The sequence below is a fragment of the Pipistrellus hanaki genome (genome assembly GCF_964339955.1).
Source record: "Pipistrellus hanaki genome assembly, chromosome: 8".
NCBI classification, from domain to species: Eukaryota; Metazoa; Chordata; class Mammalia; order Chiroptera; family Vespertilionidae; genus Pipistrellus; species Pipistrellus hanaki.
Genome location: NC_140510.1, coordinates 74,443,315 through 74,470,679, shown reverse-complemented (window position 1 = coordinate 74,470,679; position 27,365 = coordinate 74,443,315). Strand labels below are relative to the sequence as shown.

Sequence of the window (27,365 nt, the reverse complement as noted above, 5' to 3'; positions counted from 1 at the left end):
AAATCGAAGTCAGTGATTAATCTAATAAAGGGCCATGAGCCTCAAGAAGTCGGGGGTGGGGGGTGGGGGGCAGGGAGCATACCACCCCCACTCCACCTCCATCTTCTCTGTGTTTGAGGGCTGGTGGGGCTCCCTAGCCTCTTCCTGAAGTGGTGTTCCTTTGGGGGTTGCTGCCAGAGGGAAGAAGGCAACTGGCTCTGGGGGGATCGAGCCCCCTCTTTTCACGGAGGAGGCACGTGACCTTCTCAGAGCAGCTGGTTTTGCCTCAGCCTCCCCGGAGACCCCAGGGTCAGAGGGTCAGACCCTCGGCCTGGAGTTCCTCTGACAGCAGGTTAACAATGCCGTCCAGGACTTAATATGACACATCTGAGCCCCTGGCAGGTGACGTTAGTTCTCCTGAAACACAGCCACGGGGCTGGGCGAATTTGGAGTGTGTTCAGGGTATGTATTCGCAGGGCCTTTGGAGTTATGGAATTACCAAAATAGAGCATACGGCCCTAGCCAGTTTTGCTCATTGGAAAGAGCATCGGCCTGCGGACTGAAGGATCCCAGGTTTGATTCCGGTCAAGGGCACAAGCTCGGGTTGTGGGCTCGATCTCCAGGAGGGAGCATGCAGGAGGCAGCCGATCAATGATTCTTTCTCATCACTGATGTTTCTCTCTCTCTCTCTCTCTCTCTCTCTCTCTCTCTCTCTCTCTCTCTCTCTCTCCCCCTTCCGCTCTGAAATCAATAAAAATAGATTTTTAAGACAATAGATAGCATATTATCTTTTCCATTGTTACAGACGCTCTTAAAAAAAGCTTCTTGAGCCCATATAAAGTGTGTCTTCAAAGTGGGAATGTAAAAAAAAAAAGCAGACGTTGGTTGTGGTTGCTCAGTGTGGGAAGGGGTGGCTCAGCGGAGCCTGACCAGGCCTGGGTGTCTAACGGAGAGTTCAGGTCCTCCGGAGCCAGCTAGCCGCACAGATGAAAACAAACACGACTTTTATCAGACTTAAAGAAATCTATTAAAACGTATAGTTAAGATTGTTTTTTAATGAGTGTGAGGGAAGAGGTGAAAGTCGGGCTGGGGCAGGAAGTGGGAGATAAGAGAGAAGAGAGATCAAGCGTCCTGGCTGCCGGGCTGTCCCACCAGGGACGGGCCTGAGGGGAGGGAGGCGGGCTGACCCGCGTCAGGGTCTGGGAACCCTGAGCAGCAGCAGGAATTCCCCCGAGCTGTCTCTCCAGAGAGAGCTGGAAGACAGTTCCAGCCTCAAAGCTTCAAATGAAGGAACCAAACTGCAAATATTTGGGGACATATGCCTTGGAATCACTGGTAGATATTCCTACCCCATCCTGATGCAGCCTTTTTCTCCTTTCTTCGAGGCAAACATGTACTTTTTTCCTGGATAGCTCTATTCCCCCCCCCCCCCCCCTCCACATTAGGAATGAGAATTGGAGTGGAAAAATGGGCCCACTGCCACGAAGTCTTAGTGCCTCCAGCCTCCATGAATGGTACCTTTCTTTGTTCTTTGTTCCCTTTTTGGTGTTGCAGAAATGAGGGAAAAGCCCATTCAGCTTATTCGTGAACGTGAAGAGCCAGACAAAACATTCCAAGTCTATGAGCTAAGGAACCTCTGTGATTTTATAGTTCATTTGTCTCATTTTATTGATGAGGCAAACGAGGCCCAGAGAGGTGAAGACTCTCATTTAGGGACGCACAGCAAGCCAGGACAAGAACCAAAACGTTCTGACTCCCCATCTCCTGCTCATTTGAAATCCATACTGTAGTCCTAGCTGGTATCTCAATGGTTAGAGCATTGGCCTATGGACTGAAGGGTTCAGGGTTCAATTCCAGTCAAGGGTACATACCCAGGTTGTGGGCTCAATCCCCAGTACGGGGCATGCATGAGGCAGCCAATCAATAATTCTCTCTCATCACTGATGGTTCTCTCTCCCCCTCTCCCTGCCTTTCTGAAAACAATAACAATGTATCATAAATAAATAAGTATACATATAAATAAATAAAATCAATACAGTACCTGCTTCTCTGGCTTTTGGGTCAAAGGTGAGGTCTCATTAAAGACCATGTGAAGGTCGATTCCGGATTCAGTGTTTGCTGTGGTAGAAATTAGAAAAGAATCAAAGTTGTCAGATGTAGGTCTCATGAATTTTTATACATGCCATATGCATGCACACCCAGTTCATATGTGTAGGATTATAAACACACATACATACACAGATGGCATTCATATCTACTCAACCAAGAATACCCATAACCTCAATAAGCAGTCTAAACACCATGTTACATATAGTGTTAAGGCATATTCACATTTTTCTTCTTGTTTTGGTTGATCTTTGAAAGGAAAATTAAATCCTTTGTGCTACTAAGACTCAAGGCTGAAATTAAAAAGGAAATATTGATGGGAAAAATCTGCTGAAGCTGCTGAATATAAATTTTGTATGATAGCACTTCACAGAAGCAGGAAAATGCTTCTGCAACCTTCCAGATCGAGAGATCAGAGACGTCCCCTCTCCCTCACAGTGTGTAGATCTGAACAGGAGAGGAGGGGGTGTGATGCCAAAGGCCCCCCCCCCCCCCCGCACCTCCCCCCCCAAGGAGCAGGCGCCCCACAGACACAGACAAGGTATTGGCGTGTAATCCACACGCTTCTCCTCTGCGGTTGTACTATTTCTGCTCCCTACAGGTGTGGAAACTGAGGCTCGGAAGGTAAAGTCACTGACTCAAGGTTGTATAGCTAGTGAGGTGTTTTTTTAAAATATGTTTTTTATTGATTTCAGAGAGGAAGGGAGAGGGAGGGAGAGAGAAACATCAATGATGAGAGAGAATCGTTGATCGGCTGCCTCCTGCACGTCCCCTATTGCGGGTTGAGCCCACAACCCAGGCCAGCATTCCGATGGAGTATTGAACCAGGACCTCCTGGTTCAGAGGTCAACCACTTGGCTGGGCGCTAATGAGGTTTTGAGCCCAAGGTTGCCTGATTTAAACCCCAAGCTGCAGAGGGATAAGGTTTATTTTATTTTTCCTCCTTCCTCTTAGAAAGTAAATTTAATGTTTACAAAGGAATGTTTATTTGAGGAACGAATTTAGCCAGGCGCACGGCTCCTCTGTCAAAGGAGTTTAGCCTCTTGTGTGGGACGAGTGTCCAACGAGAAGTTCTTTCCATGCCTGCTGCTCCCAAGTAGCTCTTGTAGGAGCCTGTGGCCACAGGTGACTCTGCTTCTTTGTCTCCCTGACCTGAATCCCCCAGCCACGCCTTGAGGGCTGACCTCCCCTCCTCTGTTGTTTCTCAGCTGTCCTCCTCTGCCTCCTTTGAAAGTGGCTTCTGTACAGATTTCAAACGTTTACAAATTGAAAACAGCTGGGGAAACTGAGGCCCAGAGAGTGGTTTCCTGGGATTGGCTCAGGGCCATACCTTGAAATAGCCCCAGACCGGATCTCCTGATTTAGCATCTTGTACTTTCCCCTCCTCTGCCTCCTGCTAGCCTCACTGGAGCTTGCCACGTCCCAGCTGCTTGGCCCCCGGACAAGTCCACCCCAGCAGAATCGGGTTGCAATGAGGTTCATTTCACTGTGGCTTGAAAGGAACCACGGGTCTCTTCAGAAATGAAACTTATAAATCCTAACGCATAAGGAAAGCTCTCGCAACACCAGGAGAAGGAATCAGTCAGCCAGAGTTCAAGCAATGTAAACACATTTCTAGATAGGAGGCTGAAATATCGCTTAAGGCTTCTCCATCTCGTGGGTCAAGACCCTGATAATTTACGGAGGCCTCAGCTGTCGAGGAGGAGACGCGAGTCAAACTGCATTCCTGGGAGACAGAGCAGTGGGGGTGGTGAAACTTTCTCTCTGGACAATGTGGGAAGACCCGCCCCTGTTATCAGGCCCAAGAAACGCACTCATCGACCAAGGCAGACGCCTGGCTGTGAACCCAGGCCCGGCTCCTTTTCATCATCGCGGAGGCGATGTGACAGTCACAGACACGGGGGCACAGCCTCCAGGCCGGCCGCACACCGGGAACGCGGGGTCTTTCTGTGATGAAGATTTCTGCCACCCCAGAGATAAACAGAAAACACTTTCCCTCCCTGGCTGCCCAGCATCAGGCCCGAGCAGACCTTCAAATGCGCGCATTAATCTCACCACAGGCTTTTAGCGAGGAGATAGCCTTCCCTCCAGATAGCCGGGCGGCTCAGAGATGACCCTGGCGAGATGGGGTCTCATCCCCAGCCTCCCCTGCCTTCCTCATGTCATGGGATCCTTCACCAAACACTCAAGACGTGAATAGCAGGGAAGAGCATCTGATTCCAGTCTGGAAGACGATGCCTTAACGTCTCCTTCTATTTAAACCTACGCTGACTGTGTTTAATCGCCAAGCTGTGGTTCACTGTTTTCGTTAAAAATGAAAGATAGTCATATGTACTCTGGCGGGTCCCGTCTGGTTTCAGAGTGGAAACCGAACTCCAGAGGGTCGCCTTATCAGGCAAAGTGGGCCACCTGGCCCCTCCGTAGATGCGTGTCGGGGCTTGGGAGACAACATCAGATTGGTAGGCTCCAAAGAGGCCCACCGTTCTGTGGTCACGAGGGCAGTAGCTTTTGGAGGTGCCGGCAGGGGCCTCTCTAAAGCTGTGTAGGGCCTTTTCCCCTCTGAGGCACGAGTAGCCTTTGATCATGAGCCTGCTGTCATGGAACTTCCCCCACACCTGCAGTGGTTCATCATTGGGGAGGGGTCCATTCATTGCCAAACGGATCTCAGGGAGCAGCGTGGCCTTCTCAAAGCTTTGCACACGGACGTACAGCAGAAGCCAATAGGAGGAGGCATACAAATCGGCCTTCGTGCCTTCATGGTTTTTATTTTGGTCCAAAATGGACGATGCAAAGGCAAATTCCAGATTATTAAGAAGAAATTCTTTCCAGTATAAACTAAACCATAAAAGGAAGGATAATTCTGGCCCCTTTATATAGCCCAGCTGACCTTTCCTTAGGACCGCTATCTAAAAATACTTATTTCATATGATACGACCCAAGATGTCTATGACCTATAGGGCGTTTGTTGTGTTATAATAAATCTCAAGTGTGCTTGTTTAATGTAGGAGACTGAGACCCAAGATGGCCTTTTGGTATGGTCATTATCAAATTCTTGGGGTAAGATTTAATCTTCCTGGCTGATGAGGAGGGTGAGACGGGCATATCAAATACTTGCTCAAGACCTGAGAAAGTCTCCATGCTAAAGACACCCCCCCAGGGAAATCTATTAAAGAAGCCAACTAGACAGATCTAGAAGATATGAGTCATTCTGAATTTAAATATGGAAATGCAATAAATGCAAGAGGGATATTTTTCTTCCAATTTGGAATAACCGTTCTTTTACTTACTTATGTCTTCGTAGACCGAAGCTAGCTCAGTCTCAAGGGTCTGGCTTTAGCTTTGGGAACACCAACTTCTCTCAAAAGTTCATAAATTATTTTTTATGGAGAGGTCCAGTGGTACATGGCAGTTTACCAAGCCCCAAATGGAACGCAAGCTAGATGGTGGAATTTAAATTTGACTTGTGTAGCAATAACGACAACAACAACAAAAAATCAGCTACATGAGAAACCCTCCAATCAAGATATATCATAAGATTAATAAGGATACTGCTGGTGGAAGAATGTATGGAAGAAGGGAATTAAAAAAGAGGTTGAAGGTAGAGCTACATACAAAGCAGCTAATCCATTTAATTCACGTGGTGGCCTTAATGGTGCAGAAAATATTATTCTTGCTGACTTGCTCTCAAACAAGTATAGACATCTGGTCTCCCAGCCTCTAGTCTTTCCTCTTCAATCCATTCTTTATATAGCTGGGAAAATCATTTCTCTGAAATAAAAATCTGGCTAATTCAATTCCCGTGCAAACAGGATCTCAAAGCTTTTGGGATAAATTCTTCAGTTGCTGGCTATGGCCCTTTATAATTCAGTTCTTGCTTACCCCTCCAGCTGAGTTTCTCACCACTTCCTCCCCTACGTGTGCCCTGGGGCCCAGGCATTACAAGCTGCTCTCACTTCTCCCACGCTGCCATTTTTTCTAACCTTCAGATGGCCTCTTTCCCTGGAGCCTCCTTTCCTCTTCTCCACTTGGCCACTCCCTACAGATATCCTTAGAAACTCAGCCAGTGTCCTCTCTTCCCAAAAACACCTCTCAACCTCCAGGCGGAGGCAGCTTGTGCTCATTCTTAGCTCTAAGCACACTCCACTACTTGAAGGCATGGACTTCGTCTCTCAACTGTATTCTTGTACCTAGCACTGTATTTGGCCTTAGTAGATGGCCAATTAGTGTTTATTGAATGAATGAATAAAAAATCTTTATGTGCTCTGTAAAACAGACTCAGTGTGAATGTATTTGACACTACTTTAATCTTAAAAAATGATTAAGTTGGGCAAATTTTATGTTATGTCTGTATTACCACAATTTAAAAATATGTTGGGTGTTAGGAGGAGATGAGAAATTGTGCTTCAGGCGGAGGGAACAGTATTTTCAAACAACTGGAAATGAGAACAAGATTTGAGTTAGCCTAATTAGGTCTTTTAGTGACTAGGAACAGAGAAGAGAAGGAGTAAGTTTTCTTTCCTTTCCCTGGATGTAGAGTTTGTTATGGGGCTATTCTGAAATAGTTTGTCTTTGGCATTCTACCTTTCTGTACTTTTCTCTTTCTTCTGCCTCCTTCCCTGTATAGCTAATATCCTCTATTAACCCAAGCCCTCTGGGGCCTTGTACCAGTCTGGCATGTTTCAACCCTTAAACTCTACTCACTCTAAAATTACCCACCTCTGTTTCCACCCCTATCAGAAATTGTAGTCCCTTGGCAGAGCTGTTCTCATCTACGTTGCAAATAAATAAAATTTTACTAAAGTGTAAATGACTATTAGCTTCTCAGTATCAGTACTTTGAGAGAATACCTCTGAATCCAAAATAAGTCTATTACTAGTGAGATTTAAATAGTAGAACAGCAGAAGTGAAGTTATAATATTTTGGTCATATTAGGAAGAATATTCCTGGTCTGGAGAGCTACCCTGTAAACAGGCCCTATCTTGCTGGAAAATCTGTCTCAAGAGTTTGGGTCTCCCGAACAATTTCTTCTTTTTTTTTTCAGCGTCTCTCCTTCTCCCATGTCTTTCAAAGTTGCAAATCATTTTCAGTGTTATCCACAAAAGGGGAATTGGCGAGAGAAAAGGACAACAGAAGCCAGTTGTTTGCACGGGGCATTTTTAAGTCAGGAACTTCCTAGCGTCTCACATATTGTCAGATAGAAACGTGGCTATGTGGACCGACATCACCACTGACCCTGAGGAGTGGTAAAAAAAAAAAAAAAATTAAAAAAAAATGCAGGTTTCCAAGGTTCAAATCTCAGCCTCACCCCTGAGCTGTGTGATCTTGGGCAAGTCACTTAAGCCCTCGAAGCTACATGGTCCTAGATGGAAAATAAAGATAATGGGATTTATCTTACATCGTGGCTGTGAGGATGAAGTGAAATAATGAGTGTAAGGCACTCAGTGCAATGATTGGCATATCAAAGGTAGACAACAATGGTAGCTATCATCCTGATCCCCCTCCTCCTCCTCTTCCTCCTGCCCCCTCTTTACTGAAGGCTTCTAGTATTTAAGAGCTGCTTTGACCCATTTCCAACCAATGAGAGAGAATGAGCAGAACTGACATGGAAACTCCTCCCACCACGGTCAGCCTCTCCACCCCATGAGAGGACAGGAAAGGTACTATAGGGTACTACCAAGCATCCGAGCATTTCTCTGCTGATGGGTTTTGAGACTGGCAAGCATATGACTGTGCCTTTTATTCCTTCTAGTTTGAAGCCTCTGGCAAAAACAGTTCCCTCCACTCAGCTCTGGCTCCGGCCCCTCCATCTATGGCCTGGCTTCCTGTTCCTTCAGCAGGTCCCTCACTCAGGATTCACTGCTGCTCGTCCCAAAATAAGCAGTAAGGAAGACCACACACACATTGCTATTAATCAAAACCTATTTTTAGGAGAGAAAGCCTCTGCATAATCATCCTTTCCCGCTGGTCTGCAGCAGAAGCAGCAATGGCTGCGGGTGGAGGTTGAGTTACAAAGTGAACCTATACTCCTAGTTTTTGCTTAGTCCTCTATGGGGGAAACAGAATAGGAAAAGAAGCTCAGAAGAGGCAGAACTGGCCTCTGGCCTCCATTAAAAAAAAAAAATTGAGCCGAAACCGGTTTGGCTCAGTGAATAGAGTGTTGGTCTACGGACTGAAAGGTCCCAGGTTCGATTCCGGTCAAGGGCATGTATCTTGGTTGCGGGCACGTCCCCAGTGGGGGGTGTGCAGGAGGCAGCTGGTCAATGTTTCTCTCTCATCGATGTTTCTGGCTCTCTATCTCTCTCTCTTCCTCTCTGTAAAAAATCAATAAAATATATTTAAAAAAATTGATTTCAGAGAGGAAGGGAAAGGGAGAGAGAGAGAAACATCAATGACGATTGAGAATCATTGATCGGCTGCTTCTTGCACGCCCCCCCCCCCCCCCCCCCCCCGGGGATCGAGCTCGCAACCCAGGCATATGCCCCTGACTGGAATGGAAGCTGGGACCCTTCGGTCTGCAGGCCGATGCTCTATCCACTGAGCCAACCAGCCAGGGTTCAGTCCTCCATTTAAAAATGCAAGCCCGAGCAGAAACCTGTTTGGCTCCGTAGATAGAGCGTCGGCCTGCAGACTGAAGGGTCCCAGGTTCGATTCCGGTCAAGGGCACGTGTCTTGGTTGTAGGCACATCCCTAGTGGGGGGTGTGCAGAGGGCAGCTGATTGATGGCTCTCTCTCATCGATGTTTCTAACTCTCTATCCCTCTCAATTCCTCTCTGTAAAGAATCAATAAAATGTTTTTTAAAAAAATACAAGCCCGAGAGTCTTTCTCTCAGACACTTTCCCAGTTTGAGGTTGTGCAGGCTGAGCTGTGCACAATTTTAGGAGCCAATAGCATCTTGTTCTAATGTGAATTGTGCAGCATTTGACCTGCAGAGCCCTCAGGACATCCCTGAAAATTCTCCTTCCTGGGCCAGCTAAGCACAAGCCCTGGTTCAACCCGACTTCTCTTCTCCCCCAATATTTACACTCAGACCAGCATACACAGGGCTGCTCCTGAGTAACTCATAAGCGAACCCTCTTTCCCACTTACTGCTATATTGGGGAAGAAATTATGTATTTCTGGAGGTCTAGGTATGCAATAATATGCTCATGAGTCAAATGATACAGATGAGAAGTACAGGTGACTTTTCCAGGAAAATCTAAACTTATAGGAGATGTTGAATACTAGACCCCTCATTTTCATGGCTGAAATGTGAACTGACAGATTCATACCATTAGGCTGAACAGTAGTAAGAGTTTTACCTAAAGAGTGTGAAAAAGTCTTGAAAAAAGCTCTTTTCCTTACCCTAAGACAGGGGAAACACAAAGTGGATGCTTTGATGCGTAAGCCTCGTAATGAATGGGATGGCTTTGAAAATTCCTATATGCTTAAATGGAGAGAAGGTGGACTTAGGGCTTAAAAGCATTGAAGAACGCAATATTTTAACTTAAGATGTTTAAGGGAGAAACCCTGCAAGGACCATGATGCCCAGTTTCTGAGAGGGGAACTCTTGACAGAGCAAGAGCAGGAAACAGTTACCGCTATGACCCAGGCTCCGCGGAGGGGCCCAGGTTGCGCAGCAGATGTGCCCGGAGCCCCGTGCACACAGCAATGGTGGGATGACAGACGCAGGCGCAGGTGAGGGCCCAGCCTCCAGCTGAAGTGTGACTACAAGGGCTGGGCCAGGGGAGACGCGAGGGGTTCTAGCCCATCTGATTACAGCCAAAGAGACAGGCTGCTGCACAGGCCTGATGAGCTTTTGTGCGTGTGAGCTCTTAGAGTCACCATGGGGGAGAATTATTCTCCTAGCTGTCCTTGTCGATCACAGGAAAATTAATTAAAACGATGCCACATCAATGGCCCTGGAGGATTGGGATGTCAGACCAGAGAAAGACTGTTGTGTGAGTGTGTGTGAGTGTGTGTGAGTGTGTGTGTGTGTGTGTGTGTGTGTGTGTGTGTGTGTAGGTAGCAAAGGGATCAGATGAGTGGATGGGAAATAAAAGAATAGTTTTTAGTAGGAAATTGTATGTATGTGTGTGTATGAGAGAGAGAGAGAGAGAGAGAGGGAGGGAGAGAGGGAGAGGTGAGATATTAAGGAGATAGCAATAGTGAGGAAAAGGTTTAGGAAATCATAGAAAATTCAAACTGCAAAATATTTCTAGATCATCCATCTAATATCTACTAAAATGAATTTCCCAACACATGTCCGTATGTATTTATGCTTTGTTGTTCATAACTGGTGATAGCCACACTAGAGAGGTGGCCAGAAATGAATGTCTGGGTTATTGGTTTACCCCAGTGAGGTGGGGCTTGGAAGAGCTGCTCTTTGTTGCGTTCCCACCTTGGTGTGTGTGCGCGCACACGCGCACACACACACACACATAGACACACACACACAGCCACACACACACATATACAGACACACACCCAGCCACACACACACACACACTAAGGCTCAGTGCGGCGGTTTGGGATTCTGAGAACCAACACCGGAGAGAGGGAAAAGCCATAATTAGTGTTAATTGTTGACCCTCCAGTTCCAGAATAGATGCTCTGGAGAATGGGAAATGAGAACAAACATCAATTATTGAGGAAGGGACCTTGGAGACAGACACTCTGGATTAAAAGGAGAGAGATAAATTGCATAATGAATGTTAATTTTCCCTCAAAGAATTGAGTGCCCGGTGGCAGGGAGGGAAGAAGAGGCTAAAACAATCATGAAAGAGAAACCTCCGTGTATGCGGGGTGAGAGGGGACCGGCGGGTTATACAAACACTTTCCATCACTGCTTCTGCGTGCCCTTGGCCTCACTCACAGCTCCCGAGAAATGCGCTATCAGGGTTTTCCTTAGGACTCATGACTCACCACAGAGTTCTGCTAGGAAGCTCAGCCTCTTCCCCGAGAGCACACAGGCCAGAGGACAGCCACACTGCATTGCTGACAGGCGTGGAGGCACGAGACACTGGGATTTGTGTGTTATGTGCTGGGGGGAGTTTGACTTAAAATGAGAGAGGCGGCCGGAGCTGAGTACCACTCAGGAGAGGGCTGTGCCCCATGGGAATGACTCAGGCACCAGGGACTTAATTGCTGCTTTATCTCAATTAAAATACACGAGACACACACCATCTCCCCAAACTCATCCTCTCAACTGGAAGTGAAAACAGAAAAAAAGGTGATTTGAGCAGAAAATAAGAGATGAGGATTGTAGCTGATTTTGTCAAGATGCTCTACAAAAAGGCTTGTCACTGCTGCTCCGATGCAGGGTGCTGGTGGCGGTCCCACAGACCGTGGGTGGCCTGGGGACCTTCCTTCTGTATCTGTCCACAGTCCTCATCCACTAGCGTCTGGATCAGTGGTCGGCAAACTGCGGCTCGAGAGCCACGGTTTGCTGCCCTGTTGACCAATGAGTTTGCCGTCCACTGTGTAAGGCATTACCCTTACCCAGAAGTTTTGACTTCAGGTTAAAGACATTAGGACATTATTAAAACGTTTTTAAAGTGTTTTTCCCTAAGGCAGTCGTCGGCAAACTCATTAGTCAACAGAGCTGTTGGAAAGCTACAGTTTGCGGACCACTGGTCTGGATGATTCTGCAGTAGCCCAAGCTCACAACCTTTTCTCTTGCGGGTTCTGCATGCTGGCAAACACGTTAGCTTGTGGGACATCCCTCCTCAAACATCTGTGATTCCTTGTTGCCTGAGAAGCTGCATTTCAGCTCTCTCCTTGCATAGGAGGCCTTGCTTGGTCTGGCCCTGGCCTGTCTTTCAGCTCCGACCCCACCATGAAGCCCCTCCACACTCCATTCGGCACACCGTCCTCCCACATCATCCCATACGAATGAATGCCCTGCTTTCCTATCTCTTCGTCTTTGTTCATGCTGTTCCCTCCGCTGGTTATGCCTTTCTATCTTCTCTTCATCCACTTCGACTCTTTCTCAAAAATCAGTGCAAATGGAGATTCTCTGGAAAAACCGGCTCCCGCCCCCTTCCTTGAACACCCCGACTTCTGTTATTTAGGCATCTCTTACAGCATTCATCTTGCCTTGTAGTTGTCAGTTGCTTGAGAATCTGTCCTCAGACGGACTGTGGGGTCCTTGCGGGCAGCGGAGTTTCAAAGCAGCGAAATGGTTTGCCCATGATCACAGGAATCATGGTGGTAGAGTCAAGACTGAGAAATTTTTCTAGAGTTCTTTCCTCTCCCTCACGCTGCCTCATCTAAAGGATTTGTCCTTTACATGCCAAGCATCTTCACCAGAGCAGTCGCTGCTAAGAGAAAAGTTACCCGGGAAAATCATACTTTGTCAACTGTCCCACCAACACCGAAGGATCCTTGTACCCATGGTCCCCACCACCAACATTACCACACATGACAAATGGGGAGAACAAAGAGGACGTCAACCAGTGAGCATATGTTTGCCCCCCAAAATTATCAGTGTTTTGAGACCAGCTGGGATATTCTTGGATCCTTTATCTTTTTGTTTAGCAAATTGCAGGCCATCAGGAAATGACACCATGTATATTATCTATTACTGGAGACACGTTACCTAAATCTGGTGATTTAAAACAACAAACTTGTATTGTATCTCACACAGTTCCTGTGGGAATCCGGGAGAGGTTAGGTGTGTGGTTCTTGGATAGAGTCCCCCAGGAGGCCGCAGTCCCGAGGTCAGCTCGGGATGCAGTCCCTGGAGGTCTCTGATGCGGGAGCGTCCCCTCTACAGTGGCTCACGCACAAGCCTGCAGAGCTCATTCCGGCTGTTTCCGTGTGGACCTCTTCCTTTCACTGCCTCATGACAGACATGGTGGTTGGCTTTCCCCAGAATGAGTACTCCAAAAGGGAAAGCAAGGCAGAGTGCCTTTTATTTTTTATATATTTTAAAATCTTTATTATTGAAAGTATTACACATGTCTCTTTTTCCCCTCATTGACCCCTTCTAGTCCATCCCTGTCCCCCCACCTCAGGCCTTCACCACCCCATTGTCGATGTCCATGGGTTATGCATATATGCATACAAGTTCTTTGGTTGATCTCTTTCCTCCCACCCACCCTCCCTCACCTTCCCTATGAGATTTGGTCATCTGTTGCATGCTTCTATGTCTCTGGGTCTATTTTGTTTGCTTATTTTTTTTTTTATAAGATTCCACATATGAGTGAGATCATGTGATACTTGTCTTTCTCCGACTGGCTTGTTTCACTTAGCATGATACTCTCCAGGTCCCTCCATGCTGTCTCAAAGGGTAAGAGCTCCTTCTTTTTTATTGCTGCATCGTATTCCATGGTGTAAGTGTGCCACAGCTTTCTTATCCACTCATCTACTGATGGGCACTTGGGCTGTTTCCAGATGTTAGCTATTGTAAATTGTGCTGCTGTGAACATAGGAGTGTATACATTCTTTCTGATTGGTGTTTCAGGTTTCATAGGATATATTCCTGGAAGTGGGATCATTGGATCAAATGGCAGCTCCATTTTGAGGAAACTTCATACTGTTTTCCATAATGTCTGCACCAGTCTGCATTCCCACCAGCAATGTGCTAGGGCTTCCTTTTCTCCACATCCTCGCCAGCACTTGTCATTTGTTGAATTGTTAATGGTAGCCATTCTGACGGGTTTGAGGTGATACTTCATTGTCCTTTTAATATGCATCTCTCAGATGATCAGTCACTTTCAGATTTTTTTCATATGTCTCTTAGCCATCTTTATGTCCACTTTGGAGAAGTGTCTATTTAAGTCCTTTGCCCATTTTTAAACTATATTGTTTGTCTTCCACTTGCTAAGTTTTATATATATATATATATATATATATATATATATATATATATATATGTTTATTAATTTCAGAGAGGAAGTGAGAGAGAGAGAAACATCAATGAGAGAGAATCATTGGTTGGATGCCTCCTGCATGCCCCCTACTGGGGATTGAGCCTGCAACCTGGGCATGTACCCTTGACGGGAATCAAACCTTGGACCCTTCAGTCTGAAAGCTGATGCTCTATCCACTGAGCCAAACCAGCTAGGGCTTCTTATATATTTTGGATAGTAACCCTTTATCAGATGTATCATTGTGAATATGTTCTCCCACAGGGTGGGACAAGTTCTTCCCCCCAGGCAAGAAGCTGCCTCACTGGTAAAGATCTGCAGGAAAAAGAAGTCCTCCTCTGACTGCGCGAGGAAGACTTGGCACAGGAAACTGGGGTGTCTGCCTTCTGAGCTCTAACCCCAGACCCCCCAACCCTGGCTTCTGCACGCACAGCTCCAGTCCACTCTGCCCTCCCCCTGCCTGACCCAAGCTGAGTGGCTGCACACGAAATTTAATGTGTTGGCCCCTTAAGAGGGTGTGAGCTGTCTCTCCCTGGCAGATAGCAACCCCCTGCTTTTTGCAGCCAGATGTTATGTGGGCACCGGTCTCAGTTCCTGTGCTCTCTGCTGGGGAGCCCAGCTTGGGGATTAGACCCTAGATTCCCAGAGGCAACCCCCCAGAGCTGAGATATCTCTCTCTGGGGCTTCAGGTGCTGCCTGTGGGGGCCCAGCCAGGCCTTTCTCGCCTCTGCCTGTCCTACCAGTCTCTATGCGGTCTCTGCGTCTTGTCCTCAGGTATCAGGGTTCTCGGCAGCTAGACCTCCGTGAATTATTCAGGATGTTTTTTCTGTATTTCAGTTATAATTCCAGTTTGGTTCTGTGAGTGTGTCAACGTAGCTGCCACCACTCTGCCACCATTTTGGAATCGGAAGCGCCTTTTGTGACGCAGTCGGCACAGTCACTCACCTCACAGCCTGGAGGTTCTATGTTTTCCCCGAGTGACCGCTGTGTCCGGCCTACTCTCAAGAGGGGGAGAATTAAGCTCTCTCACTTTATTAAAAATGTATGTTCTGCCGAAACCGGTTTGGCTCAGCAGTAGAGCGTCGGTCTGCGGACTGAAAGGTCCCAGGTTCGATTCTAGTCAGGGGCATGTACATTGGTTGTGGGCACATCCCCAGTGGGGGGTGTGCAAGAGGCAGCTGGTCGATGATTCTCTCTCATTGACGTTTCTGGCTCTCTATCTCTCTCCCTTCCTCTCTGTAAAAAATCAATAAAAAAAGAAAATGTATGTTTTTACAAGGGTATTTCTTGGATCACATGATCTCACACATCTAGAGGAAATAATGAGCAACATAAACTGATGAACAAAAACAGACCCAGAGAAAGAGAAGCAGCGATCAGTCTCTCAAACCTCAGAGGGAAAGTAGGGAAGAGTGGGGAGGGATCAACCAAAGGACTTGTGTGAATGCATATGGGCCTAGCCAGTGGCCATGGACAACAGGGGGGTGGGGCATATGTAGGGAGGGGTTTGGGATGGGAATGGGGGGATGAGGACAATTATGTGATACCATAATCAATAAAATAAAAATAAAAAACCAGTATCTCAATAGCTCAAAGAGGAGGAAGAACTAAGCTTAATAAACTTTTATTAATAAAACAAAGAAAAAAAAAAGTATAGTTATTCATTTCAGAGAGGAAGGGAGAGGGGGAGAGAGAGAAACATCCATGAAGAGAGAGAATCACTGATGAGCTGCCTCCTGCACACCCCCACGCGGGCATGTGTCCTGTCTGGGAATTGAACTGTGACCTCTTGGCTTATAGATTGACCTTCAACCGTTGAACCACATCATCTGGGCTAGGCTCTCACTCTTAAAGGAACAAGTGTCAGAAGATTTGCAGACACCCGGGGATGGGCAAAAGTAGGTTAAGAATAATAACAAATAGCACAATAACTGATGAATACGTAATAATACAGAGAATAGACTGTTTAGTGTACTCCCAGCTACTTTTGCCCGCCCCCGGTATTTTAAAACCATCACACCAACAAGAGTTGCAAGAGACAAGGATGCTAATTACTGTAAGTTACCGAAAACAGGACATGTTCTGGAGGTGAAAATCCATTTAGGACAAGAACCAGTGTGAATTGGAAATTCTGAAAGAGATCAGGAATTTAAATTTACATGGGAACTGAAGTCCTAAGCCATTAACATAGCTATCCTTGAACTTCCTGCAGTAAAAAACTTCTGAACAAAAGAACTTTTGAAAGAAAACTTCTATTGCTGCTGCTGCAATTAGGACAATAGATTCAAATATATTTGAATCAAGATTAAGCAATTTAGAGGTCATATCCAGTATTTTAACTTGTATCCTTCCAAATTAACTTTTCTTTTCTTTTTTTAAGTCTCTGAGATTTTCTGAGTGTTGCAATGCCCCAACATGACCAAGAGGGTCAAATTCCATCTCCAGTCTTCAGATCCCCCTCCCCCCTTTTTCTGAAGGTTTATATTCATCTCTCTATTCTGTCTGAAAGCAAGATATCATGACCTAATTGCCTAAGAATTTATTTCCAAATAGATGTTGACAAAGTCTGAAAGTCTCAGAAAGACAAGTCATCATATTCATTCCTTTTACTGAAGTTTTTTTTTTTTTTAAATTAAAAAACAACCACCATGAAACAACAAACTATGATCCCCAAAGAACTTTCCTTTGTGGCACCTGCGGTATTCAGTCGATCAACAAGCATGTCTTGAACATATGATAAAAGTTAGAGGTTCTCTAGGACTCATCCATTTGGGAGCTAAACAGAAAACAGCTGAGGATAAATACAATAATCACAAAAGTGAGGCGGAGAGAGAGGAATGATGGGAGGCTACATCCGGGCAGCTCTATGTGATGAGATGGATTTATGAAGGAAAATGTCCCAGAAAAGATAAGCCTTCCCCTAGAACTTAAATTATATTCTATTTGGGGGAATTTGGGCAAAGGCTGGGAGGGAAGAGCAGAAAGACAGAATGTCTGGGGCTTGATCGCCAGGGTAGGCCTGAGTATAGTGGAAGCTGAGATTGGACCGGTAGGGAGAGGATAGTGATCAAGGTGGACCTGAACAAACTGAGCTGCAAAGAGTTTGGTGTGGTTGGAGCAAATCCTTTGCAAGATATAAATTATTTTTTCCAGTAAACTGCTTCTTAAACCAAACCAAAACAAGACAAAACAATAAACTTTTCCTATTAATAGACTCTTAGAAAGCTAGATCTGTCCTATGGACCTTGTAGGGAGATGTGGGTTTAAGGTCCTACTTCACCTTCCAGGGCAACATCCAAGCACCATTAAGACTAAAAGTCCCTCGTCCCCTAAATAAAAAATAAAAGTCCGGCCTGTGTGGCTCAGTGGTTGAGTGTTGACCTATGAACCAAGAGCTTACGGTTCAATTCCCATCAGGGCACATGCCTGGGTTGCAGGCTCGATCCCCAGGGTGGGGTGTGCAGGAGGCAGCCGATCAATCATTGATGTTTCTATCTCTCTTTCCCTCTCCCTTCCTTTCTCTGAAATCAATAAAAAATATATTAAAAAATATTAATAAAAAAGACTAAAGACTCATGGAGGAAAGGCCAGAGAGAGGCGGTGACTGATTCATTCATTCAACAAGCTCACCATGAACGCCTTTTGGTTGGAAAGGTAAGTTGGGTTAATGTTCACGGGGTGGGACAAGATGGCAGGCAAGTCTCCGTTTATTCAGCATAAGTTTCATTTCTCTCTCTCTCTCTTGTAGAAAAGTTATGAAAGGCTTTCCAGCGGCATGTACTGTGATCCTGCCATGGATGCATCAGGCCCTGTGCTAGGTAGGGGCCAGGGATGCTGAAATGACTGAAGCATCCTATGGACAATGTGACAGCAGACTTAAATAGTCCCTCTCCAGCTTCTGACTCCTGCTTTGCCAAAAGGGGAGCGATTTCTCCCGGAAAAGGAGAGCACAGAAGTGCAGCAGGTGAGCAGACTCACATTTGCTTTCCAGCTGTTGCACCAGCTGTGTCACAATGACAGTGGCCTCCACCTGCCTGACTCCCGCCCCCGCCACGTCGGAACCACGTTATTTTTAGACTCCTGTCACGGTGATGGAAGTGCTTGAGCACTGGATTTGGAACCAAATGCAGTCCGGTTTCTGGAAACCAGGTCCTAGGTGGCCAGGTCAACCACAACAAGAGACACAACGTGAAAAGTGCAGCCATGGACAGGGAACGGCTGTCCCAGCGGCTGTCCATGGAGGAGGCAGGTCTCTCCCTCCAGAGGGGATGAGGAACATGGACACAGTGAGGAACCGACCCAAAATCATCTGACGACACAGAGGACAAGCTAGGGCTGCTCAGCTCTCTTGGCCCTGAATCCGTACTAAGCCAGCCATGACACAACCCACCAGCCGAGTGCAGACTGCGCTCTCCCGCAGCCAGAGGCCCGCTGGCTGCGCGACTCCTGCACAGACGCCCTGCTGGTTCCTGGTGGTCGACACTCATCACCCTCTGACTTCATTTTCCTCCCCCCTTTGCAGAGTGGCTGCGGCCCAGAGCAGGCATCTCTTTTTTTCCAAGAAGGGGACGTGCCAGAAGGGATTCTGGAAACGGCCTTGCGCTCTGTCAGGAGCCAGATGATTCCCAGCCATGAACCAACACACACATCACAAGGTTGCCCGATCGGATTACCAGTTAGCCACCTCCACCTCTGGAAGGCGCTCGGAGAGAGGCGAGAAGGCGGTGTTTGGTTTGGGCACATACCAGCAGGCCTTTATCTTTCCCATCAGGCATCAGCACGGCCCATCAGCCCTCCTCCGAGCCGTTCCGCGGGACTTCTCTCTCCAGATGCTCAGCAAGAGGAAACTTGTTGTGCAAACATTGGGTTATTATGTCTGAGCTACAGAAGCGCCTCTGTGTCAGCGAGAGGGAGAAACCGGCTGACTCGCGTCTGTGTTTAATGATGTCTCTGCCGCCGGGAAGTTTTTGGAAGCTGCAGGTAAAGCGTTTCCCTGCGAAGAGGAGGCCGGCCTGGGATTTATCGTCTTACCTCCCCCTGCCAGGAGCGGCTCGCTTCGGGTCGGCCCCGGGAGGGACAGGCAGACGCCTCCTCCGTGGACCCGACAACAAGGGTCCCGGCGAGGGGGGCTCTGGACTCCTCCTGTAAACAAGCCCACGCAGGAGCAGTGTTAGCCCCAGGGCGGGGAGGGCGGCTGGGCCTGGCCTGTGCTGCCGGATCTGGTGGGAAAAGGCTGCTGTGCTCAGGGCCCGCCGGAGTCCAAGGTCAGCCCTGCGCCTGGGATTCGGAGAGCAGGAGCCTCGTCAGGTGCCTGTCCTCTGGAGGTGAAGGTGGGATGAGGAGAGCGGGGCTGCCACTAGCTTATAGCATGGCTTTGCGTCTGGAAGAGGCAGCCCCTTGGGGCTCAAGCAGCCCTCAGGGGCCAGGCGAGGCTGGCAAGGGGCACCTTGCGTGTGTAGCACAGCCCTGGGCACAGGTTGGTGATGCCAGCCTCTGCCCCCTCTCCTCCAGCATGGACAGCTGTGCCTCAGACCAATGCTGGGGCCGCTCAGTGGCTCCAGGGGCTCAGGCAAAGGGGAGAAGGAAGCTGGATTCCCTCAGTGGCTTAGAAAGACGGAAGGTGCTTGTTTACCCTCACCTTCCCCATCCCCAAGGCAAAGGGTCAGCAGTAGAGTTGGCCACCAGTGAAGTAGACGTTTACAAGTACACAAGCACTCACACGTATACACAGAGGCATGGCGTGCATGAATGAAGACACAAGCACATCTTTATACAGAGATGTGCACACACACATGTATATAGGCATGCCCACAAAGCAACCATGCACACCCCACACATGCAGCTGTGCATGCATGTGCATATATGTATACCACCCATGAAAAGGATATACAACCTCAATGCATACCCATTGTTTGCAGGCATACATGCATATTATCTGCCTTTTTCATACATGTGTCCTCATACACACCTCCACTTATATACACCCAACCTATACACCTGAGATTTCAAGCTGCACTCTTGTCATAGTCATGGCTCTGGCATTCATTCTAGAGATTTGCCCTTTATAAGGATGGCTGGGTTAGAGAGTGTGTGTGTGTGCTGTGCATGTGTGTATGCTTGTGCATGTGTGTGCCTGTGTGCGTGAGTGTGTGCTTGTGCATGTGTGTGTGCGCTTGTGCATGTGTGTGCCTGTGCGCACGCGTGTGCGCGCGCGCGCGCGTGTGTGTGTGTGTGTGTGTGTGTGTGTGTGTGTGTGTGGTGTGTGATTCATCCTGAGCTATACAGCCTCCCGGGGGGTGCCCTTGCCGCTGTCATGTGGTGGCCAGTGTTTGGCTTGTTTGTATCAGAACTAAGAAAGCAGCAGTGCCTGCGAGTGTAAAGGGAGGGATTGCAACAGAGGGGCTCTGTCTCTGAAACGGTTTGTGACAACCACGTCTTGGGGGAAACGGGAGAGAGCAGCAGGGAGGAAGGGGATTTAATTCTGCCCATTTCAGCCTTAAACAGAGAAGCTGTGAACACAATGGAGGCATGTGTTTAATTATGGACCTATGCGCTTAATTTATGATTGTACGATGTCAACATACCTGCTCAGAGGGGTGTGGAGACAGAGAGAGGAAGAGAGCGAGGGAGAGGATGAGGGCGAGGGAGAGAGAGAGAGGGAGAGAGAGAGAGAGGGAGAGAGAGAGAGAGAGAGAGTTAAATAGAGGCATCTGTCTCTGGGCGAGCATGAGCTGACTATGGTGAGGATGAAAGATGCGGTGACTGTTGCTTCCTTGGTGGCTCGGTCCCCATGTGCCCGGAGTGTCTCCGCAGCTCTGAGTGTGATTCCGCCCGCTAACAGATGCTTTTTTCACATTGTCTGCCGCCCAGGCACACACCGCCTCCTTCCTTCGTCTGGTGCTCCACCGGGGAAGCAGCCCAAGGCTGCGAAGAGGGAGGGAGAGCTGGCTGGGCTGCAATTTCTAGAAAATGGCCTGTCTGTCTCCAGCCTGGCACCTCCCAATGGGATTTTCAGGGGCAATTTGGACTCGAAGCAATTTTAGCTTTATGAGCTGCTTTTAGATCAAAGCCCCGTGGAAGCTGTTACTGTACTGTCTTCGCATTGTTGCTCTTGTATAAGCATCTTAGTCTCTGAGACTGTCAGCTCTTAAGAGTGAGAACGGAGCCGCAGAGGGTGTGGCCTTGGCCTACCTCACCCTTCAACGAAAACTGAAGCCTTGCAGAAACCGGTTTGGCTCAGTGGATAGAGCGTTGGCCTGCGGACTGAAGGGTCCTAGGTTCGATTCCAGTCAAGGGCACATCCCCAGTTGGTGTTGTGCAGGAGGCAGCTGGTCGATGTTTCTAACTCTCTCTCCCTCTCCCTTCCTTTATGTAAAAAAATCAATAAAATATATTTAAAAAAAATTGAAAGCCTTCTTTCTCTGTCCTGGGCTCTGCCCTGGGCGGAGGCTGTCTCCTCCTGGGGGTTCCCCTCCACCCCCAGCATCTCCAGGCTCCCTGGCCCGGGGCGTGGTGGTAGGGTGGTGGTGGTGGGGTATGGTTCGGGGCTGAGTCGTCTGGTAGACCCAGGAGCGCGTCTCCCTGAGGGGTGCAGGGAGCTGTGGCATCACAGGCCACGCCAGGCGTGAGGAGCGCGTAGGGCAGTGTGGCGGTTGCTGCTGCCGGTGCAGCAAACCCTTAAACATGAACTGACTTTAGGAAAATGCGTGGTGAACGAGAATCCCACTGACATTTTGGAAACACGGCCGATTCCCCCTTTCCATGGGGTGGTTGGTGTTCAGACGGCTTACATCACTGTTGCCTGGTGGCCCTGCAAGATGGTTAAAATGCACCTGAAGCCACAGACAAGCCAAGCCGGGGCATCCATGCACCTGGTCCTTCTGCTGGGAGTGCTCCCCTGGGGCCGGCGGGGCTGCGGTGGGCTGTGGTCCTCAGGCCGTCCGGGCCCCTCTGGCCCTCTGGACTCTTTCTTCCCTCTATCAGGGACGGCGGTGGGGTCACCTTCTGTGCTGCGGCACCTCCATCTTCAAAAGCAAAAGGAGAAAAAGCACGAGTGAGAGGACTTTGGAGTCAGCAAGAAGGAGAGGCAACCTCTTTTCTGACTTGGTTGACGGCCTCCAGTGTGCAGGTTGCTTTATGCCCCTTGTTCTTGGGTTTGTTTTTAAAAATATTTTTATTGATTTTAGAGAAGGGAAGGGAGAGGGAGAGAGAAACATCGATCGGCTGCCTTCTGCATGAAGGCGTCAGAAGGCCGGGCTCCAATCCCGGCTGGGCCACTTCGGGTCGTATGGCCCCAAACAAAGGGCTTATCTCGCAGGGCCCCAGCGTTCTGATCTGTGAAAGGAGGGGAGGGTAGCTGTAAGGAGGACACGAGACACTGGGTGTTACCGGTTAAGGACAGCGCCCCAGCGTTCTGATCTGTGAAAGGAGGGGAGGGTAGCTGTAAGGAGGACACGAGACACTGGGTGTTACCGGTTAAGGACAGCGCCTGGCACAGAGGGGTTCAGAAGTCCTTAAATATGAATGCCACCCTCTACTTCGGATGGCCACTGGCCAGAGATGACCTAACACTTGTGTGGTACTGTCACCAGGCACTTGCTCTTTGGAAAAGAGGCTCAGTTTTCTGAGAAAAGGGAGGGTGGGGGTGACGTGTTCTAAATATGGCCGTTACTTCCCTCCTCTCCAACACATGCAAATACACACCCACGTGTGTAATTCCAAATGCTCATATGATGTATTGAAAAATTGGAGTGAAGAATTTTATTACTGCTATTATGGACTTTTTAATGAGTAGCTACAGATTCCTAAAGAGATCAGAAGTGAAATCGTATTGTGAAAAGCATAGGATAAACTATAGAGTATGCAGCAGTTTTAGTCAGTTTGGTGCTGTTTTATATCTGCGACCAGAGATGATTAAGTGTCAGGAGGGGGATGAGCTAATGAGTGACGGATGAGCTAGGCACCAGGCTGGCTTTCCCGCCGCGTGTTGGGTAAGGCAGCTGCTGGCCCAGCAAAAGCCATCGTCAAGTGGCCCCCTCCCTCCCAGCCTCCTTCTGCATGGCCGAGGACCTTTCTGTGCCTCGCCCGGCTTCCCTCGGGGCTGAGATTCCTGGGGAGGCTGGAGGGCGGGAGCAGCTACCTCGAGGCGAGAGCGTGGCCCTGCCCACGTCCGCCGGGAGGCGCGCCGGTAACTCCGCCGGCCTTTCCGAGGACGCGTGCTTCAGGGGGGGCCTCCGGGGAGGACTGGGCTCCTCTGTTTCTGGTCCTGACTCAGCAGGCGCAGCACCTGGGAGACGAGGAGAAAGCCAAGTTGTGGTCAATGCCTGTGGTTTTTGCCAGCTGCCTCTTCTTGGAGGGACCATCTCTTTCCTGCTTGCGCCATGCGGTTTGGGCGGAGCTGTGTCCATTCCCTGCACCCGTGGGTGGGCACAGGCTGAAGCCTGGCTAAGGAGAGCACCTCGTCGCCTTAGCCCTACTGACTGGGTCCAGGGTGGGCACGTAGCGCACTCAGAGGCCATCCTGGTACTTTATTTTATTTTATTTATAAATATATTTTATTGGTTTTCCACAGAGAGGAAGGGAGAGGGATAGAGAGCTAGAAACATCAATGAGAGAGAAACATCGACCAGCTGCCTCCTACACACCCCCTACAGGGGATGTGCCCGCAACCAAGGTACATGCCCTTGACCGGAATCGAACCTGGGACCTTTCAGTCCGCAGACTAACGCTCTATCCACTGAGCCAAACCAGTTTCCGCCATCCTAGTACTTTTGCAAGAGCGTTTAGAGGCATAGCCTTTATTTTTTCAATTTTAAACGGCTCTGTGCAGTTTTAGTAACCATTCAAGTATAGTAGCATCTGGTAAGATCAGGACAGAATTGAGATTTAAAAGTGTTTTCACAGAGCCAATACAGTACTAGCCATGGATCCAGCACACCAAGTAAAGTAGAAAAGATACAAGAAAAATAGTTACATTAGAAAGGCCTCAACACTTTAGAAAAGGAGTAAAACCCTTTCAGTTTCTCCTCTTTATTCCCTCAAACGGCATCATACAGTCTGGATCTACCTATGGTCCTCCATCAGCTTCCTTTTGAGTGGGGGTAACAGGTCGGAGGTTGGCATGGCATTGGGGAGGCCATCTTTACCTCCCCATGGGGACAGCCTGCTCCAGGGGGAAGGCTAACAGAGATGAGAGAGTTGGACAGATAGCGCCCAGATGGCACTTTCTGAGGCCCTGATCCAGCTGAGCCTGGAGTTGGCTCATCCGGGCACCGCCCAACGCCATGAGCGAATACCTGTCTTTTTTGCTTAAGACGGTTTGAGTTAGGTTTCTGAAACTTGTTCCTGGCCGGCCTGAGCCCCCCCAGGAGCACCCACCCACAGGGGACCCACCTCCTCCGTGCACTTTCTCCTTTGCGGGGTGCCGGGTGTGGAAATGAATCTCCCCCGGGAAGACGAGGAGCTCTGCTGGGGGCGCTCTGGCTTTAGATCGGCCCTGCAGGCGGTCCCGGACTCCCGGTGGCTCTTGGGAGATAGGAGGTAATTTTGAGGTCTTTGAAGCCTGGAGAAAATGCAAAAGCAAAACAAAGATCAACATGGCAGGCAGTCAAACCCGGCTGCCTGCAGGGACAAATGGCATTGATCTCACTGGATCTCTAGCACCCAGAGCTGCTGGTCCCCCATGGCTGAGAAGTAAAGCTAACCAAGCTGGGACCCGGGTATCTGACTAGAGCGGGAACTCAGCCCTGCCCTCCTTAATCCAGCCTCTGACTCTTCTCAGAAGTGTAAACATGATTAATTCAAGAACCTTTGAGAGGAAAGATAGTCTTTCCTTGTCTTGCAACTGGGGGAACGGAGCCAGATTGAAACGATAGAGCTGAGATTTCTGTGTTTGGAGAGGGAGAAATCTCAAGGTTGGGAGAAAATCAAGGAGCAGAACATTGATTATGCAGCCATTTAGGTAAGAAAGAGCAGAAAAGAGGAATACACATTTGTGTTTGCTTGCCTTACACAACCTCTCTAAGCCTCAATTTCTTCCTCTTGTAAAATGGGAGCAATCATACTATCGACCTCAAAAAAGTGCCACGAGGATTAAATGAGCTAGCGATGTGAGGTTACAATAGTGTTTGGAACTGGGTTCATTTCTATATTTCTTTGAGAGTAGAGTTATCTCTCATTAGGGTTTAATACTCCATCTCGCCACTAGCAGAAAATCTATGTATCTATATTCTGTAATCTGAGCAGAGCTAAAAAGAATCACTGTCTGTCAGAATCAGCCACAACTTTAGCCCAGTTTTTGTGGCCAAACCTCCCCTCCTCCCTGACAAATGGTGTGTGTGTGTGTGTGTGTGTGTGTGTGTGTGTCTGTGTGTGTATGTGTACAGAGATAGAAACTCTAGGAGTGGTACTTAAAGACTCCTGTTTCCAATTATTCAGAAGTTGCCGAAAATTTCTCCTTTTAGCTGCAGCTTTTAACAGGAGAACTTGGCTCTATGAAATGTATATGCGTGCTGGGTTTCAGGGAGTTCAGTTTCACAGGAGGAAAAATAAAAGACGTTCCTCACTTTTTTAATGCTCCAAAAGAGAAAAACGATCAGAAACACACGTAGGCGTCCCACATGTTTAGAGTTGAATAAGGAAGGAAATTCAACCCAATCTATGCAGAGTTAATATTTATAATTCGGAGACAGTACGAAAATGATTGACCAAACGCACGCACGCACGCACATAGGATCTCTATGTTCCTGGAGACTTCACTGCCCTGGTGCCAGCTGCCCACCAACTGCCCTTTCTGAATACTGACCTTGTGCGTTCTGTGTGACAAGGTTTGCATTGAGAAATCTACGTGGAAACTCAAATGACTCGTGTGAGGTAGGGCTGACAAGCCAAGCCTTAATTTCTTTATTTTAATTAAAAATTTACAGTGTTAATGTAGTGGAAAATACTGCTCTCCTCTGTAAACCAGGCGCGTGGGTTGAGGGAAGGGACTCATGTCCGCTGGGCTGGTTCAGTGCTGGGCTGAGCTGGTGTGAGATTGGGGAAGTGCCTCGGGCCTGGGGGACTCTTGCAGGTCATGCCTGCTGCTTTCTCCTGGGAAGACGGAAGCCCTGCTTGGGTGGCTGGAAAGGTTAAGGTCAGGACACAGGAACTCAGAGAAAATCCTGCACAGCCTCCCTCATTGGCACCAGAACCACCCGGAGTGCCTGTGGCTCCTCCCGGGCCACTTCAGATGACACGAGTCTCCACAATTAACTGCCTTCCCAGTCGGACACAAGATACTTTCACCAAAACACATCATGTCCTCTCTTCCTTGCATTAGGCATATGAGGTTGGAGAAATTATCCATCATGCAGACGAGGTCACTTTTGCTCAGAGGGGGAGCGACCTGCTGAGCTCACACAGCTGCTTTGGGGCAGAGCATTCTGGTTCCTGTGGGTTCCCACTCAGCATGGGTGCCTCCAAACTACCCCAAACCCAGACAGACATGCAAGGAAGGACCAGGCCAGAGACAGCGAAGAACATCGCTAAGGAAGAAAGTGTCCTTGATTCCTGAAGGGATTGTTAAATCTGTAATTTTACCCTACATTTTCAAAGGTGACACCCTCCATTATGCAAAACCACTGCTGAATTTAAGATCTCTAGCATTTTCTGTTTGAAGTGGATTAATTACAAACTCAAATTCTGTTCTTTTTTTTTTTTTTTAAGTATTTTTTTAAATTGATTTCATAGAGGAAAGGATAGGGAGAGAGAGATTGAAACATCAATGATGAGAGAGAACAATTGATCGGCTGACTCCTGCATGCCCCCCACTGGGGATCGAGCCTGCAACCCTGGGTATGTGCCCTGATCGGGAATCGAACCGTTGCCTCTTGGTCGATGCTCAACCACTGAGCTACACTGGCTGGGCTCAAATTCTGTCCTTACTCGTTTACAGATAACCCACAGCCCCTTAGAAGAACAAAGGATTCTGTTGCCGCTAGAGAGTGCAGTAACATCAAATGGGTTAAGGTGGAATTAGCGGCAGCTAAAATTCCTTGGACTTCACTATTTTCAACATTTATCACTGCAGCTTTTTTTCCAGCTTCACACGGTGAGGTCAGAGTAGGTAAGACCAGTTCTCTGTTTGAGACCTCCCTTTGAGTCACCTCGTTCCTAAATGGAGATGAGTCTTTTAAGTGCATGCTTGCACGGGTACACCCCCCCTCCCCCCAACACACACACACACTCACACATGCACACACACAACCTTTTTCTTCTTCACGTCCCCAGGTGTGTGTTTTTCTGAGTCAGTGGCAGAGGCCACAGGAGGGAAAAGGCATCTTTCAGCAGGAGGCTCCTGTGACCAGTGGCTGCTGCCGCCCGTGTGGAGTTTCATGTTCCCTTGTTTGTCTGTAGAAACAGGATGGGAACGAGAATTTATTAGTTGCAGG

General features: G+C 48.3%; 1 protein-coding gene across 2 annotated transcripts in view; it reads right to left on the bottom strand.

Moving 5' to 3' along the window:
- The window catches only part of KIAA2012, a 96,019-nt gene that overhangs the window by 46,274 nt on the left and 22,380 nt on the right, over window positions 1-27,365 (bottom strand). For both annotated transcript variants that reach the window (XM_084893179.1, XM_084893180.1), the window contains 5 exons: window positions 27,182-27,324; window positions 24,328-24,496; window positions 23,075-23,221; window positions 21,807-21,959; window positions 2,021-2,097 (listed from right to left, as the gene is read on the bottom strand). In XM_084893179.1, coding sequence (XP_084749305.1) covers window positions 2,021-2,097; window positions 21,807-21,959; window positions 23,075-23,221; window positions 24,328-24,496; window positions 27,182-27,324 — 689 coding nt within the window. The remainder of the gene's footprint in view (window positions 1-2,020; window positions 2,098-21,806; window positions 21,960-23,074; window positions 23,222-24,327; window positions 24,497-27,181; window positions 27,325-27,365) is intronic.